Raw genomic sequence first — 15175 nt, 5'->3', positions numbered from 1 at the left:
CTCCCTGAGACATTCCCCTACTCAGGTGGGCGCGGTCTCCCCTCCGGACAAACGTTGGCTGCGTTGGCAATCATTCACTCATCCCATCATCGGAAAAAGATTCCCATTGTTCAACTCGCTCCCGACTTGAGGACATTGACATGATTTTCATATTTTGCCTTTCAATCAGCAATGTCAGTGGAGTCGGTATGGATGGATGGAGTGGAATCAGTATCGACTCGCGGAGCCAGGGGGTTTCAAATAAAAACGTGGAATACAAGCTCCATTATTATTCGTGACTACAAAAAGAAATCAAAGTGAAAACATTGATATTGATGTGGCATTCATTGATACAAGGCTTGGCTACAGGCAGACGGGCACCGTGTTGCGAATCTTCATCGACAGACAAGACTCCAACCGACACGGAGGACAAGCGGTCATCACGAAGGCCTCACAGCTCCGAGGTCTGGCGATTGCGTTCACGCCGCGTGGCTGTGGATGTTGTGCGAATGTTCGTTTGTGTTGAACTGACAATCTATTTGTTCATTGCCATGGACGCGTGACCAGTCCAGGGTGTGACCCGCCTCTCGCCGAAGGCCAGCTGGGAAAGACGGTTGGGGATTTCCCTTTCCCGAGCCAGAGAGCAGGCCAAAGCGGTTCTGGTAGATCTGGCCAGGTGTCCTCCGCAGCCCCGACGCTGCCCTCCCGCCACTGATGGGTGCACAATGCAGTAAAACTGGAGGATCAGCAGCAGGGGGATCAAGTGGCTCGGCGTCCGCGTCGTCAACCCTCCTGCCGGCCTCCCGGGGGATCCCGAATGAGATATGAACGTGCCCCTCGTGCAAGATATGTTGACTGGAAGTCATCAAAATCTGTCGAGCGTCTGAAGCAAGAGGCTCGACTCGCACAAGTCGGGCCCCTGGCTCAAATGGTCGGAGGACCATCGAGAAAAGGCGGGGAGCCGCGCCCCACTCCTCAAATAATTCCACTTGCGGCCACAGTAAATCGGGTGACGCACAAAATAGATGGAGAGAAAAATATCAACATTTGATTCAACTCATTTGATAATGAATGGAAGAACTATTACTGAACTCTTGATCACGTTTACGCTCTGTGGCCCAAATAAAATTCACAGACTCGATACCCCAACCCCATCCCTGGATTATATTTGACTGTGTCTTATACATTAGGTTGTGCGTATTTTATATGTTGTACACGCACGCTCGTGTTCTTAGTAAACATCCTTGTGGAAGCTAACTCAATGTTGACTAATTAGGAGGAGCCGCTCCTGACATCATCATGACCTTCGTCGGCTTCATGCGCTTTGTTTTCATAAGCAAATGAAGAGCAAACGGGCGCAGAACACATTTTTCGGAAGAATTTGGAACAATTTATCGACAGAACTGCAAGTGACAAGGAAAGAAAGAAAGAAAGCAAGAAAGAAAGAAACGAGAAGAATGATTTGAACCTAAACCTTTTGTTGAAAACTCCAATCCTGGCTTTGCGTGCCCTCCAACGCACACAATGTGCTTCTAGTACCGAGTCTATTACTCATTACTTACACCTTTCTGCCCTACCAACCCGCTACTATGTCCAAATAAACAGCTCCACACCGACCGTCCATCCTTATTTAGCCAAGGTTGCCTTCTAAATCAAAAGATGTGTTTTCAAGTGTTACGACTCTCGTGGAGGCGCTTTTATTGAGAAAGTCACCAGCCGCGACAGGAAGTGGTAGGGCGTCAGGCGGGAAGGAGGGGGAAGTGAGGGGCGGGAGCCGCCGGACTGAGTGACAGCCAAGGTAGCGACAGGTGATCCGGAAGACCGGGACCGATAGAGCGAGCGAGCGAGCGAAAGTCCTTCGGCCCATTGTCCGTTCTTCTTTTTCTACTTATGCTTCCTCGTCCAGGGGCGACAACTTTTGACTCGTTCCCTCTTTTCGGCTACTTCTATTTTCGCAGAAGACTGATGAAAGTTTGCGCTCGCGGCGCTCCCAGGCAGCCATGAGTTCGTCGGAGAGTCTCCGTCCGGCCCCCGGAGGCCGCAAGCCGTTAGGAAAACTGGCGGCCCGCCTGGAGGAGCTGAAGAGTCCGTGGCGGCAGGTCTCCTCCCTGGAGCTCAGCCACAACGAGGCCGCCCGCTTGGCCACGGACGCCCTACTCGAGCACGGCGAGCGCGAGTACCGCCGCGTCCTCACCGAGGAGAGGGAGCTGAGTTTCCTGTCCCAAGCAGAGATTCGGTACATCGCGCAGCACCGGGACCCGGACAACAACGGCTCCGCTGTCACCGGGAGCGGGAGCGGGAGCGCTGCGGGGTCCGGCCCGGCGGCGGACGAACCGCAGCACGGCGACGCCGCCGAAAGCGACGTGGCTGATGACGTCGCGTCCGAGGTCACCTCCGGGACTTACTTCCCGACGATGACCGATGACGAGCCGCCGGTCCTGGAGCTGGGCTGGCCGGACGCCCCGCTCAGGTACGGGCCATCGGAAACGCAGATCTACTTTCAGAGGGACAAGACCGTCAACGTCAAAGACAGAATACGCTCGCTCATCAACAAAGCCAAGAAGGTGAGCGCCACACAACACGATTAAAAACAAACAAACAAACAAACAAAAAAAAACATAGAATGAGAAGCAAAGCGAAACAGACCCCACATACACACGTCAGGGAGATGTTTACTCACTTTAGTTACATGTATACTAAGTCGCGTTACACGACACGATGACGATACGTGACCGTCACGCGCTTGTCCACAGTTCTTTGCCTGTTTGTGACCACAATTTCCCTAATCGGTCATGTCACGACCGAGTTCAGAACAATCGAGAAAAGGTTTTGGTCCAATTTCTTTTTGTTAAAGTAGATTTGGGGCTGGGGATTAGGCCCGACTGTGAAGAGCGAAAATCTTTGAATAATTGACGTGCATTATATTTGCCGTGTGTGGGGGGGAAAAAAAAAAAATCGAGCAACCCGCCCGCCCACACACACACACACACACACACACACAATGCAAATGTATACAGGCAATCCACAATAATGCGACAATTGCAAGGGACAGGTTCCCCAGAATAATCTGCAAATCCCGAGCTGCAGAAAAAATGCGGGGGTCCACACGATATTCACACGTCCATTTTCTTCACCGCTTACCCTCACAAGGCTCGAGGGAATGCCGAAACCTTTCCCAGCTATCTTCGGGCAGGGTTTAGGCTACACCCGGAATAGGCAATTGCAGGGCACACACATTCACACCTACGAGCAATTTACAGCCTTCAATTAAACTACCTGGCATGTTTTGAGAATGTGGGAGGAAACCAGAATACCCGGAAAGAAAACACGCATGCACCACGGGGAGAACATGCAAATTCCGCACAGGCAGGACCAGAATTTGTACCCTGGTCTTCAGAACTGTGAGTTAGACGCTCTTCCCGCCTGCCTGCCCTGCCGCCCCACTCTATATCATTGTGTGTTCTTGACTTGATCTATGCTTTGTTGACATGACAAACGTTGCACGAAGTGTGTCTCAAAACAAATTGAGGATGAACATGATAAATGCAGGAAGAGAAATGGGTCACATTTGTTATTGTGTGGGAAGACAGGCATGTGCGGACGTATCTAGGGGCAGGCGCTCCAGCCGAAATACAGTCACCCATTGTCAATAATTGAGATCAGTGTTGGCGCCAGACAACGTCCAACTGGAGGATATTCGGTCGGTGTGAGGGGAGCGCATTTTACTGCTCCGAAAACAAAGTCCAATTTGTATGCGGAGCACACTGTGCTGCGATCTGAAAACGTTTCTCATAGGGGAAAACAAATTGCCACATTTTGCTGTGGAGGTGCCAAATGTGAGGTTAAGTTTTGACGCAGTCAGCTCACTAATGAACAGATGTATGGACAGAATAACCCACATTGACAAAGGAAATATCCAGTTAATCAACATTGGTGTTTTTTTTCTGTTTAGCTCATTGTTACTGGCTGAAATGGTTTAAAAATTGGCAACAAAAGTGTTACCTCATCAAACTGTCAGGCAGCTCAACTTTTCCTACCTTTCATTTCAAATTAGAAACCAAATGTGGGTCGTTAAAACTGTCAACAAAAAATTATTTTCATTGAAGTGAGTAATGGGGAACTGACAGAATGCTGATTAAGTTTAGTCAACTCCTCCAACATTTGGCTGTATTTTTCTCTATTCAATTTTTCATATTTAGCGAATGCTCAATTCATTTCCCGCTCTGTGTTTTTGGTGGCGAACCACAAATAATGTAGCGGAAACGATTTTTTACAGTGCAGTGGGCACTGCGCGGTCATCCATCCATCCATCCATCTATCCATTTCCTAAGCCACTTCTCCTCACAAGGGTCGCCGGAGTGCCGGAGCCTATCCGAGCTTTCAACGGGCAGGAGGCAGGGCACGCCCTGAACTGGTTGGCAGCCAATCGCAGGGCACGTCGAGACAAACTGCCGAAGGTGCCTTTGTGGGCATCCACTCGACGATTTGGCAACACCTAAAATCAAGCGACGATGACAGGTGGATGATAGTCTACAGTCCCATGAGTGACTTTCCGGTCACGTCATCAGACTTACGGCGAAATGTACGGGACACTCGGGTGGGGGGAGGGTCGTCAACCGGTCACCACCTGCTCAGGTCTTGGTTCCGATATAACGGGGGAAGGTGCCGAAGGTGTCTGACTTGGCAAATCCAAAATGTATTGCGAGGATCTGCTTGGAGGGTCTGGCAACGTCCCCGGTCAGAAGGAGCTTCAACTCCCACGACCGACAGAACTTTGGCCGTGTCCCGGGGTTTGAGTGGACCGCGTGAGCCCATTTTGACTCATTCAAAGAAAGCAGTGGAGCAGCCGTGGTCTTCAGTCGCAAGAGATCCAAGTGGGGAGCTGAGTAAACCTCAGTGTCCACCTTTTGCCATTCCTAAAACTAACTAAGCCTATTGGCGGCTTCCAATCAAACATGGCCACGTTTCACGCAAACATCTTCTGTTTGGCAGGAAATGGAGGCCAACAAAAAATTGTTTTTTGGGGCCCCTTTGTTTTCTGGTGTTTTTTTTTCTCATGCAAAATAGAGATTAGGGCAAACTCGCGTCTTCCCCGCATTGAGTGGAATGTGCGTTTGTTTCAGGTGATTGCGCTGGTTATGGATGAGTTCAGTGATGTGGATCTGCTGTGTGACCTCATGGAAGCGTCCAGTAAACGCAAAGTTCCCGTCTACATCCTCTTGGACCACAAAAACCTTCAACTCTTCACTGATATGTGCTCGTCTTTGGACGTCCATAGCGTCAACATGAGCGTGAGTCTCTCTCACACACACACACACACACACACACACACACAAGCGTGACTGACACTTCCCGTTCGTCATCTTCACGCCGCTTCCTGTTCCTGTCACCCGCAGAACATGCGCATACGTAGCGTGTGCGGGGACACGTACTGCGCCAAGAGCGGCAGGAAGTTCAGCGGCCAAGTCCTGGAAAAGTTTTTGATCATCGACTGTGAGGAGGTGATTGCCGGGTCCTACAGGTGAAACATGGACACACGCTCACACTTTGGCCTCCCACAAAAATACTTTCTACAATGTTCCTCTTCACTTCTTGGAAAAAAAAAAAAAAAAAAAGCAGCAAATCACCGACATTATTCATAACAGGTTTTGCTTTGTACCTTTTTTCCCCTCTTCTGGAATTGCCTCTATTTCTCCTGATTCTCCCTGTGAAGGGTTGCGTCAGGAAGGGCATCCGGCGTAAAAATTGTGCCAAACACGTACGTGCGTTCATCTGAGATGACACGCTGTGGCGACCCCGAAAGGGACAAGCCGAAAGAAACTTACTTTAGGGATGAGTCAAGTATTATCGCGACTATTCCGGGGTAATCGTCCACCGCGGTCCACCTCCCCCCAAAAAATTCCATGCCATTTTTTTTTTTAAATGACCAATAGTTTTATTGTGATCTTTCAGTGCAGCTGAATTTCATCATATCATCTATTGTACAAAGAATCTTGTTTACATATAATATAATATAATATAATAAACATCCAAAACAGAGAAAAAACTGGGAAAAAAATAAAAATGATAAGCACAATCAAAACCACACAGTGGAGAAAGATTTCAAAATAAAAAGCATCAGGAAAAAATGGATTGCAAAATCAATTTTTATTTGACAACCGTTTCTTACTAAGTCTGCTGAAGTTCATGCAAATGAAATGCTTCCTACTTTATCCCGACAGCACCCGCATTGCATCGGGCGATCGACGCACTGCGCGGCGTGGCCATCTGTAATTGTCGGGTGTCGTGTCCGCTCGGGCTGAGTGCGTTTGTCTACAACGCAGGCGGAAACGTGGAAAGTGGCCAAACATGCTTTTGGCATAGGCTTTGAATTATTGTTATTGGTTCGAGATGGAGATTTTTGCCTCGCCGATATTTTTTTTTCGACTTAGCTGAGTTACTTGACCTAACCCTAACCCAGTACTCCTGATACCAAACAAGCTGACGACAGCATCAACTTCTGTAGCAACAATAAATATATACTTCTTAATGAAGAATGTGAAAATGTTCTCTTGAAAAATTGCACCATCAGTCAGAACATTGATATAAACACTGTGGTTAATAAATTCAAACTCATATCAATTTAACAACAAAATAAGCCATTGCCCGCTTCTTTTCTCATGTAGAGTTGTACACGACCTCAGCACCATTTGTGGCTTGAAAGCACATACCTCGGGTCAAAAGCTGCCAACGTGTTGAGAAACGGTTGCCTTTGATCATGGTAACGTGGAAATGGACGCCGTGTCTTTCGCCACTGACGTTTTCAATGTGCGAAGGGAAACTACGATCATGTTGCTTGTTTGTTTCTTTGCGGGGAATTATGTGCCCTAGATGTTGCTAGTTGATTTTTGGGGAAAGATGAGAAAATAGAACAAGCACATTTCTTCACTTCACTTCAACACTTGTAGAATTCTGAAATGTACTGGAGCTCCTCTCTGTTGGCAGCCATGTTGTTAATGTAGCGTGAGCATGCTTGCCAGGGGAAACGTTACATTACAGTCCAAAAAAGTCAAATTGAATTCCTGGCTGAAATGGGTACGCACGCACACCTGGGTCGGAACGGGGGAGCGGGGCGCAAGCTGCATTCAGGAGCCTTTTTGGTCCGGTTTACTAGCTGAGTTGGTTAGTTTGGGACGTGTGACTTTGAGGCGAGCTGGCAGGAATGAAGGCCGCTGCTCCACCTCTCCGTATCTAGCACAGGAATGTGATGCTTGACAGATGGGTGTGCCTGTCGATCACTTTCACCTCCTCAACACTCCTTTGTAGCGTGTACATGGATGAATAGTATGCCATTCATAAAGAGTATAGAAAATGTCAAATCACCACCAAGTCTTATGACAAGTGCAAATCAACACAAAGTCTCAGAAGTAGTTGAGCAACAAGAGCGCATATTGCCATGAGCTTCAATTGCAGTGGAGAGAAATAAGGAGCTGAAATTGTCGTCCTCTTCTTGGCATTGGGAGGAAGTTGACTTTAGAAATGTAATCAGTTACAATTACAAGTTACCCTGTGAAAAATGTAGGAGTCGTTGGAACTTTTTCCATTTCCAAAAGTAATCAACTACATTTGACTCCATCTTGATGGCTTTCGTTTGGAATAAATACAACGAAAGGACCTTTGGATGTTTCCTTGAAAAAAGTGGCATAAAGGCGTAGATGATTTTTTTTTGCGGGGGGGGCATCAACAACATATTTGCTCTTTACCTAAATCATAAACCGATCAAAAAAGGTGGTGAAATATGTTTGTTCCATTATGTGTGTAATGTATGGGAAGCATGATACGCCGTTGAACAAATAACTTCAACAGCGTCAGGTCGCATGACAAACCAGCTGCTGTGTTTGTGTTCTTTGAAAAGTCCGAAATTCCAAAAGATGACACTGTTCAAAAGTCCGATCTTTTCTGTTCAAAAGTATAATTATGACTGTCATTTTTTCAAAATCTCAGACAAGATGTGTAATAGATTACACCATGTCGTGACGCTCCCCCTTTGTATTTAGCAAAAGTGTATCATTTTTAAGACTACACCAGAATGAGCCAAACACAACAATTCCCTTTAGGAGAGAGGGAGGAAAAAAACATATTTCACCACGTTTTATGATCGGTTTATGATTTAGGTAAAGAGCAAATATGTTTTTGTTGATGCCCCCCCCCCCCCCGCAAAAAAAAAAAAAATCATCCATTTTTTAAAGGATGCTAAAATTGTAATCAGGGAAATTTAACAAAAACCTCCAATTTTTCCAGCAGGGGTTACAACACTATAGAAATGATTGCATTGTGTTGCATAATATTTGGATATACGCACGATAGTTTGTCTTCGATGGCGATCAAAAAACAAATCAAAAGAATTTGAGGCACAGGTTAGGGGAAAAAAAAAAGTGACAAGCTGTCGTTCTGGTTTTTCAAGGTTTGCGTGCAAGCTAACCCTAACCTGGTGCCGGGTAAATCGAGTAGATTCCATCCTAATGGCGTCAAACATGCTAACTGGGTCAAACACGTTAAGGGTTCAAAAGTGACATGGAAACAAAACTGCAAACGTTAAGGCTTCTTTCTGCTCGCACGTGCGGCGACTGTGCCGACATCCCTCCGCCGGCGCTCCTGCGCGTACTTTGCCTTGAAACTCGAGCGCAACCCACGTGCTGCTCAGTTTTGAAAACGTAGTTCGGTTCTTCACCATGTCCGAGGTTGGTATTGGCTGAGACGCCACACGGGGGGATTTCCTCTGCACATTTTGGTCAGTTCCGGTAGACTTTTTTTTTTTTATTATTTTCCTTTCCGTAATAAAAAACAGCAGCGACCGTGGAAGCGTCTGCTTGAACAAATGGATCTAAATGACCGGACGGTACGTTGAATGATGCAGAGGTCGGCGTCGAAGCTGGGAGGAACGCTGAGGACCACACAGCGCAGCACAGCATGTGACTAAAACGGGCCAATTACGAGAGGAGCTCCGGGGCTTTCCCTGCCCAGCAACTTCTTGTAAACGTGCATGTGGCAGGAGACGCGGGGGCAATGCATACATCACGTGATGCCGTGCGGACGTTGTCAGTGGCCTTTAGTCGCAGGCTAACCCCATATTAGTTTCTTATTTGCGTTGTTGCTCTCGTTGAACGGAAAGTCTGATCACGTGTGTGTGTGTGTGTCTGTTCTCAGCTTCACTTGGTTGTCAGCTCAGGTCCACAGCAACATGATGATGCACTTCTCGGGTCGCATCACGGAGAGCTTCGATCGCGAGTTCCGCTGCTTGTACGCAGACTCTCAGATCATCGAGTGTTTCTACAATGACGAGGACGAGGCTCTTCCAAATTTTCCGCCGTACCAAGCGCCGCTGATGCCGACCGGTTTCACGCCCGTCATCAAGGCCAATCTGCTTTCAGACAGGTACGCCGCCGCTACGTCTGTTTTGTGCCGGAGCGTTAAAGAGGACAGACATATTGTGCAAAGTGTCCTTTACGAACACAGTGGAAGCTTTTTGGCTGCCTGTCGGCGGACGAGAGCGCCTCCGACATCCCGAGAAAAATTCCTTGGGTGTTTTTGACATCCATCCATTTTCTGAGCCGCTTATCCTCACAAGGCTCGCGGGAGAGCAGGAGCGCAGGGGTACGCCCTGAACCGGTTGCCAGCCAATCACAGGGCAGATGGAGACAGACAACATTCGCACTCACAATCACACCAGTGTTTTTGGGATGTGGCAGCAAAGCGGAGTGGCCGGAGGAAACCCACACAGTCACGGGGAGAACATGCAAAGTTTACACAGGGGGAGGCGGGGATTTGAACCCCATTCCTCAGAACTGTGAGCCCAACGCTTTACAGCTGTGTACAACCGTGCAGCAGCGGCACCCGTGTTTGCAAGACAATCAGGTGGTAACTTGCTCATTCCTCATCCGATTTTCATGAGGGTTCCCGTTTTGTCAGCAGCAACGATACACAATAAAAAAGGATTCAAATTTGTGCAGAAAACTGGCCAACAGATGCAACGTTCAATTGACAATGGGACATCCCGCTTTCAGAGGTTTTTTTCTGGATCAGTAGGGTTGTGCATAGGAAAAGAAAGACTACCTGCAGTGCCCCCCACCCGCTTTTCCCCCTTCGTTAAAGTTCATCGAAATCCCGTTCATGTAATCTTTTATTTCTTTACAACAGGGTTAGGGTTAGCTTTCACCTTTTTGTGGTTTGCACCTAATGTATTTTTTTTTTTTTTTTTTTTTTGGTCATGCTAACGGTCCATTCTGGTCCTCTGTGACAGGCAGCGGAGCGGTTCCGACAACTCCAGCAGCCAATCCGGCAGTAGCTTGTCGAGCGTAAAGGCCGCACCCGGCCTGACCTCGAACCCGGTTTACAAGGTGACTCAAGGTCACGATAAAGGCGACCTGCTCGGCCCTCACCAGTTCAGTCTGGAGCGGTGCGGCGCCGAGCGACGGACCCAGAACCTGGCGCCGCCACGTCCCTCGTCCAATCACAGTCCGCTCTTGGAGCGCCGCACTCCGACCTACGGGCTGGAGCGCGCCAAGGGCAACCCGGCCGACGTCATCTGGTCCCACCGGGTAGGACCGACCTCCAAGTTCCAAGCTCTGGGATTGTATGAGCACAAAATGAACCTTTTCCACGCCACCACTCCGCCGCCTCGCATTCACCGGAGCCGCACCCCGCCCCTGGTGATTCCGGAAACCAAACTGGGCATCAAGCACAGAAGCTCGTCCAATCAGCTCCTCCACAAACTGTCGGACTGCTTCCTACCGCCATCCGGGAAAGACCACTTGGCCAGGTCTGCCTCGCCTCACGGCACTATCGCAGGGGGGGGACCCGACCTCTCCCGCGGTGAGCCCGAGAGCCAGCAGGCACCCCCGCCGCCGCCCCCCTTGGCACAGATCGGCAAGCAGGACCAGACCGTCAATCAGGACAAAAGCACCAGAGCGGAACATACCGCCGAACAAGACCAAACGGTCAGGCAGGACCAGATTACCAGGCAGGATCAGAAGCGCATGACGCTGGGCCACAGCAAACTGGATCTGGTCAATCAGTACAACAAGATGAAGTCCAAGCAGGTTTACAGTCGTTTCGAGCTCAAGAACTCCCAATGACCTCCCGGCGACTAAACCGAGCGTCCCTGAACGCCACAAAGAACTTTTGGTGAAAATATGCACTTGATTCTTTTCAGAAGAGGTTAACCTAACCCACGGCTCTCGATGAGACCCGTGCAAGGTTCCGGTTGCCTGGAGATCAAGAGCTCTAAGTCAAGTCCTTGTGAGCTCATAGGGCCCGATTTACTAAAGGTTTGCGCCGTACAACCAACGGCCACAAACACGCTCGGAAGCTCTTCTATAGGGTCCGACACTAACGGCGGCGCCGTTCCGGACCACCGTGTGTACCTTACAGACACTGACCTGATCGGGACTGTACCGATTTCAGAAATAAATTCGATAAAATCAGCACATTTTTTCAATTTAAAAAAAAAAAAAAAAAAACCTTCAATCACATCCACACTGCTTTCTGGTGTTCCGGTACTATCGGAGACTGTTTGGTTCTACGGCTTGATGCGGCCTTCATCTGGGTCGCTAGCGCGGCTAAGTCCAGTACGCCACGGCGACACTCAAAGTCACGAATGGAGCTGGCGAATAAGGTTCACTTCTGAAAAGTATTGTCATCGCCGGGGTTCAGGAGGAGGAATATTTTTCGGGAGGTTGGAGCAGAAGCCTCGCGTAGTGCTAAGATGTCGTGACGTGTACTCGTAAACGTCGGAATGAATGACTCGGGTGCTCCAGTAAGTGGACTTTGGACGAAGCGCGTGACAGCAAACGCACTCAACAGTCAGCAGCAAATTCATCGGAAAAGAAGAGATGAGGAGAAAAGAAAAAATAATTCAGTCAGGCAATAAGTATACCCGCGCCTGCTCGGCGTCTTGTCACCGTGGGCAACTCTCGAGTGGAACAGAGTCCAACCCCTCTCAAGAGGAGTGGTACCCGAGCCCAATTGGGGCGTAGAGACGACTCCAACGATATCTAGTTGGAACTTGTCCACCTCACGCTCCTTCCCTGCCAAAGAGGTGATCCGTGACCCCGGAGCTAGTTTCTGTAGCCGAGGATCGGATCGCCAAGGTCACGTCGAAATCCGAGTACCTCCAATTAAAGTTCGGATGTTCTAGCAAGCTTTTCCCGACGTTACTGCCAATACTAACTTTTCAACATAAGGTGTGCTTCCCCCCCCCCCCCCCTTTGATTCCTGCTGTCTACAGAAAGGTCAGCATTTCAAAAGAGAACATGCCTTACCTCCAGAAACTAAGGTCAAATAAAGAAATGCTCCAATACACCACATAACGGAGTCAACACCTCAGTCGGTCGTCAAGAGGAGAAAATACAGACGCGTGGCGTTGGGAGAGATCTGGACAACCCTCCAAAATGGATTTTTGGAAAGAAAAAAGGTGTGGGAATCGTTGGGAAATTTCCATGACAATATTAGTTTCATTAAAATTTTAAATCAAAAAAAGACTTTCAGTGTCACTTCCTCATTCATAAACCGACGCTTGCGATTGGCTCTCTGGTCATGGGGCATATTGGTTTAATCTTAATAAATATGACGTTGCAGCGCCACCCTGTGGGGCAATAGATTAGTTCGAAAAGGGTTTTCTGTCAGTAATCAACTTTTTGGAGGGAACCTCTTGGAGCTCTGTTGATGCATTCATTCAAAATGGACAAATTAAATGCAATAAGACAAAGTAGCTCTTTCACTTTGAGAGCCATTAAACTCATTCAATTTCCACAGTCATATTCCTGACACTGGTTGTAGCTGGACAAGGTTTTGACTTTTTTTTTTAAATATGACGAGCAGGCATTTGAACAGGGCTCGACACACATGAGCTGGTGTGAACAGCAACCGCTTTGTCCAACGTACACAAGCAACCAACAGCACCAACTTTCTATTCGCTTCCTTGCAGACTTTTATCGACCATATTTAGAACAAACCATCCCGCAAAGAGTCCAAGTTGTTATCCATGAAACCTGGACACCAAGTGTCAACGCTGTCAATTAGGATCTTATCAACCCCTCCGATAAACGGCCCCCGATTGCCATCTCGTGTTCAAAGGATAACGGATTGTCCGTTCGAACGATCCTGTGGCGTGTCAGAGTCACTTTGATTCCCCAACATGCTGGAAAAACACAAGCGTTACACCTGTTTCATATTTCCCACGTCAAACAAATCCTTGCATGCGGGATGAGTCAAGAAGAAAAAGAACGGGCCGATTCCCGGACTCAGTGACGGCGGCGCAATTGGAGCCGAGCAGAAAGCTGCAGCTGACAAAAATCAATGAGAAACTTCTCGTCGGGCATGTTTGTCAAACAGGTTCATCAAGTCACAGAGCTGCGAGTGTCTTTGAGGAACATTCTGGAATGACAAACATATTTGAGTGACAGCTGAGGGGGCGGGGTTTCAGGGCACTCAGAGGACACGCCCACAGCTCTCTAGCCGTAAAATGGGCTGACATTTTTTTCAGACCGGTTAAGCGACACTTGACGGTTTTTATTACACAAACAGTTCAATTCAACATTGATTTTCTACTTTCACTTCAATAAAGTCCGACGTTGATCGATTTATTTAAAAAAAAAAAATCTGACTTCACATGACCGCCACAGCGATCGCTAATGTTGTGCTTATCCAATCTGGACTTTGCTAGAGGTTATTAATATTGCTATAATGGATTATTATTCAGCAATATTGTATTGGTTTGTTTTTTATTTTCGTTGCATTTCGTGGAAGTATGTCAGCGCACTGGTCGCCACCACCCGGAGGGCCCCTGAACGCATCACCATCAGTACCAGTTGGTACACGAGATCAGGTAGCGCATGTCGTCTACCTTCCTGTTTCCCATCATGCACTGCGGCAGCTCTCCTCCACGCTCTGTGGGAGGGGCCAGGACACACGTCAATACAACAACAACATCAACTTGTTTACGGTACACAGAATGACGTGACCTTGCAATTGTGGAATGTCGGCTGGGGGCGCGTCTTGTTGTTGTTGGCGTCCTTGCATACTTTGCTGTCCTCCCATCTTCCTTCACTCCTGAACATGATGCATCGTCACATCTCAGGAATATTTACACACATTAACACGGTACTAGGATATGTACGTAAGAAAAAGTTGCACTTGCGCCTTCAAATGCGAGGAGATTTTTCTCGTTTCCAAGCCAAGATTCCGGCTTGCTCCACAGATAGCGTCGCTTAGATGCACCCTGAACACTGACGTCAAATCGACGAGTTATGCCAGCGCGCTGCGGACGCCGGACTGACCGATGTGCCTACGTGGCGGCCATATTGGAGAGGTCGAAGGCAACGCAACGACAAAATTCATTCCGAACTTGCTTTTCTTCTACGTTAGTTTTGTCAACGAAAAAAAACGTATATTTATATCGAGACGCAAATATTAAGGTGGGGGGGAGGGGGTAAAAATATATTTTTTACATGTGATCGGGACTTCCTGCTCTCTAATCAAGTCGTTCAAAGAAAATAAAAATAATTAAAAAGACCTCTCCTCCACCTTTACTGTCGCAATGTAAACGGGATGAAAATCCATCCATCCATTTTACAAGCATCTTATCCTCACAAGGGTCGTGAGATGGTGGAGCCTATCTCAGTTTACTTTGGCAGTGGAGGGGAGAAGATGAATTCCGCCCTGAACTGGTCACCGGTTAGTGGATAGGTTTCCAATGACGTCACTGCCAGCCTTAGACCAATCGGATAAATTAGCGATAGAAAAAAAACTTCACGCTTGACCTATCGCCTGTGATGACACAAAACATGGCGTCATTGGAGGGGACATATCTACACCATCGCTGCGCAGGAATTGAACCCAGATTATTGCAAAGTGACAAATCTTACCAAGAAGGCATCTTTCTTTTTTCTTCTTTTGTGGGAACATCACAAACGTTGCTCAACCCTTCCCAATGAGGCCTTCTTGTCACGTGCAGCTGAGTGACGAGAACGTTGCCATTTATCAAGATGCCGCTCCATGGCTCTTCGCAAGACAATAGATGGCTGGGATGTTGGTTTTTTTTTTTTTTTCAAATGAGGAAAAACTATTTACAAGTCGTGAAAAATTTGATCGCTCGTAGTCCAATCTTGGAAACTTGAGGCCATGTTTCCTTGACATCGCAGGGTCAAGGACAGGGAAA

General features: G+C 48.0%; 1 protein-coding gene and 1 long non-coding RNA gene across 2 annotated transcripts; one reads left to right on the top strand and one right to left on the bottom strand.

The window, feature by feature from the left end:
• The first annotated feature begins 85 nt into the window (after positions 1-85).
• On the top strand, positions 86-12469 carry fam83c (family with sequence similarity 83 member C). Its single transcript, XM_061833829.1, has 7 exons — positions 86-443; positions 547-1847; positions 1938-2543; positions 5103-5270; positions 5376-5500; positions 9166-9393; positions 10259-12469. Exons 3-7 carry the CDS (start codon positions 1980-1982, stop codon positions 11091-11093), a joined length of 1920 nt encoding a protein of 639 aa, XP_061689813.1. The 5' UTR covers positions 86-443; positions 547-1847; positions 1938-1979; the 3' UTR covers positions 11094-12469.
• A 1035-nt stretch (positions 12470-13504) lies between these two features.
• LOC133508101 (uncharacterized) lies at positions 13505-15142 on the bottom strand. The gene is made up of 3 exons (XR_009796981.1): positions 14883-15142; positions 13980-14067; positions 13505-13905 (listed from the first exon to the last, which is right to left on the bottom strand). It is a non-coding gene; the product is annotated as an uncharacterized LOC133508101 (long non-coding RNA).
• Positions 15143-15175: the final 33 nt, after the last annotated feature.

The sequence above is a fragment of the Syngnathoides biaculeatus genome, chromosome 10, assembly GCF_019802595.1.
Source record: "Syngnathoides biaculeatus isolate LvHL_M chromosome 10, ASM1980259v1, whole genome shotgun sequence".
NCBI lineage: Eukaryota > Metazoa > Chordata > Actinopteri > Syngnathiformes > Syngnathidae > Syngnathoides > Syngnathoides biaculeatus.
The sequence above is the reverse complement of the archived record's forward strand: the minus strand, read 5'-3'. Positions and strand labels throughout refer to the sequence as shown.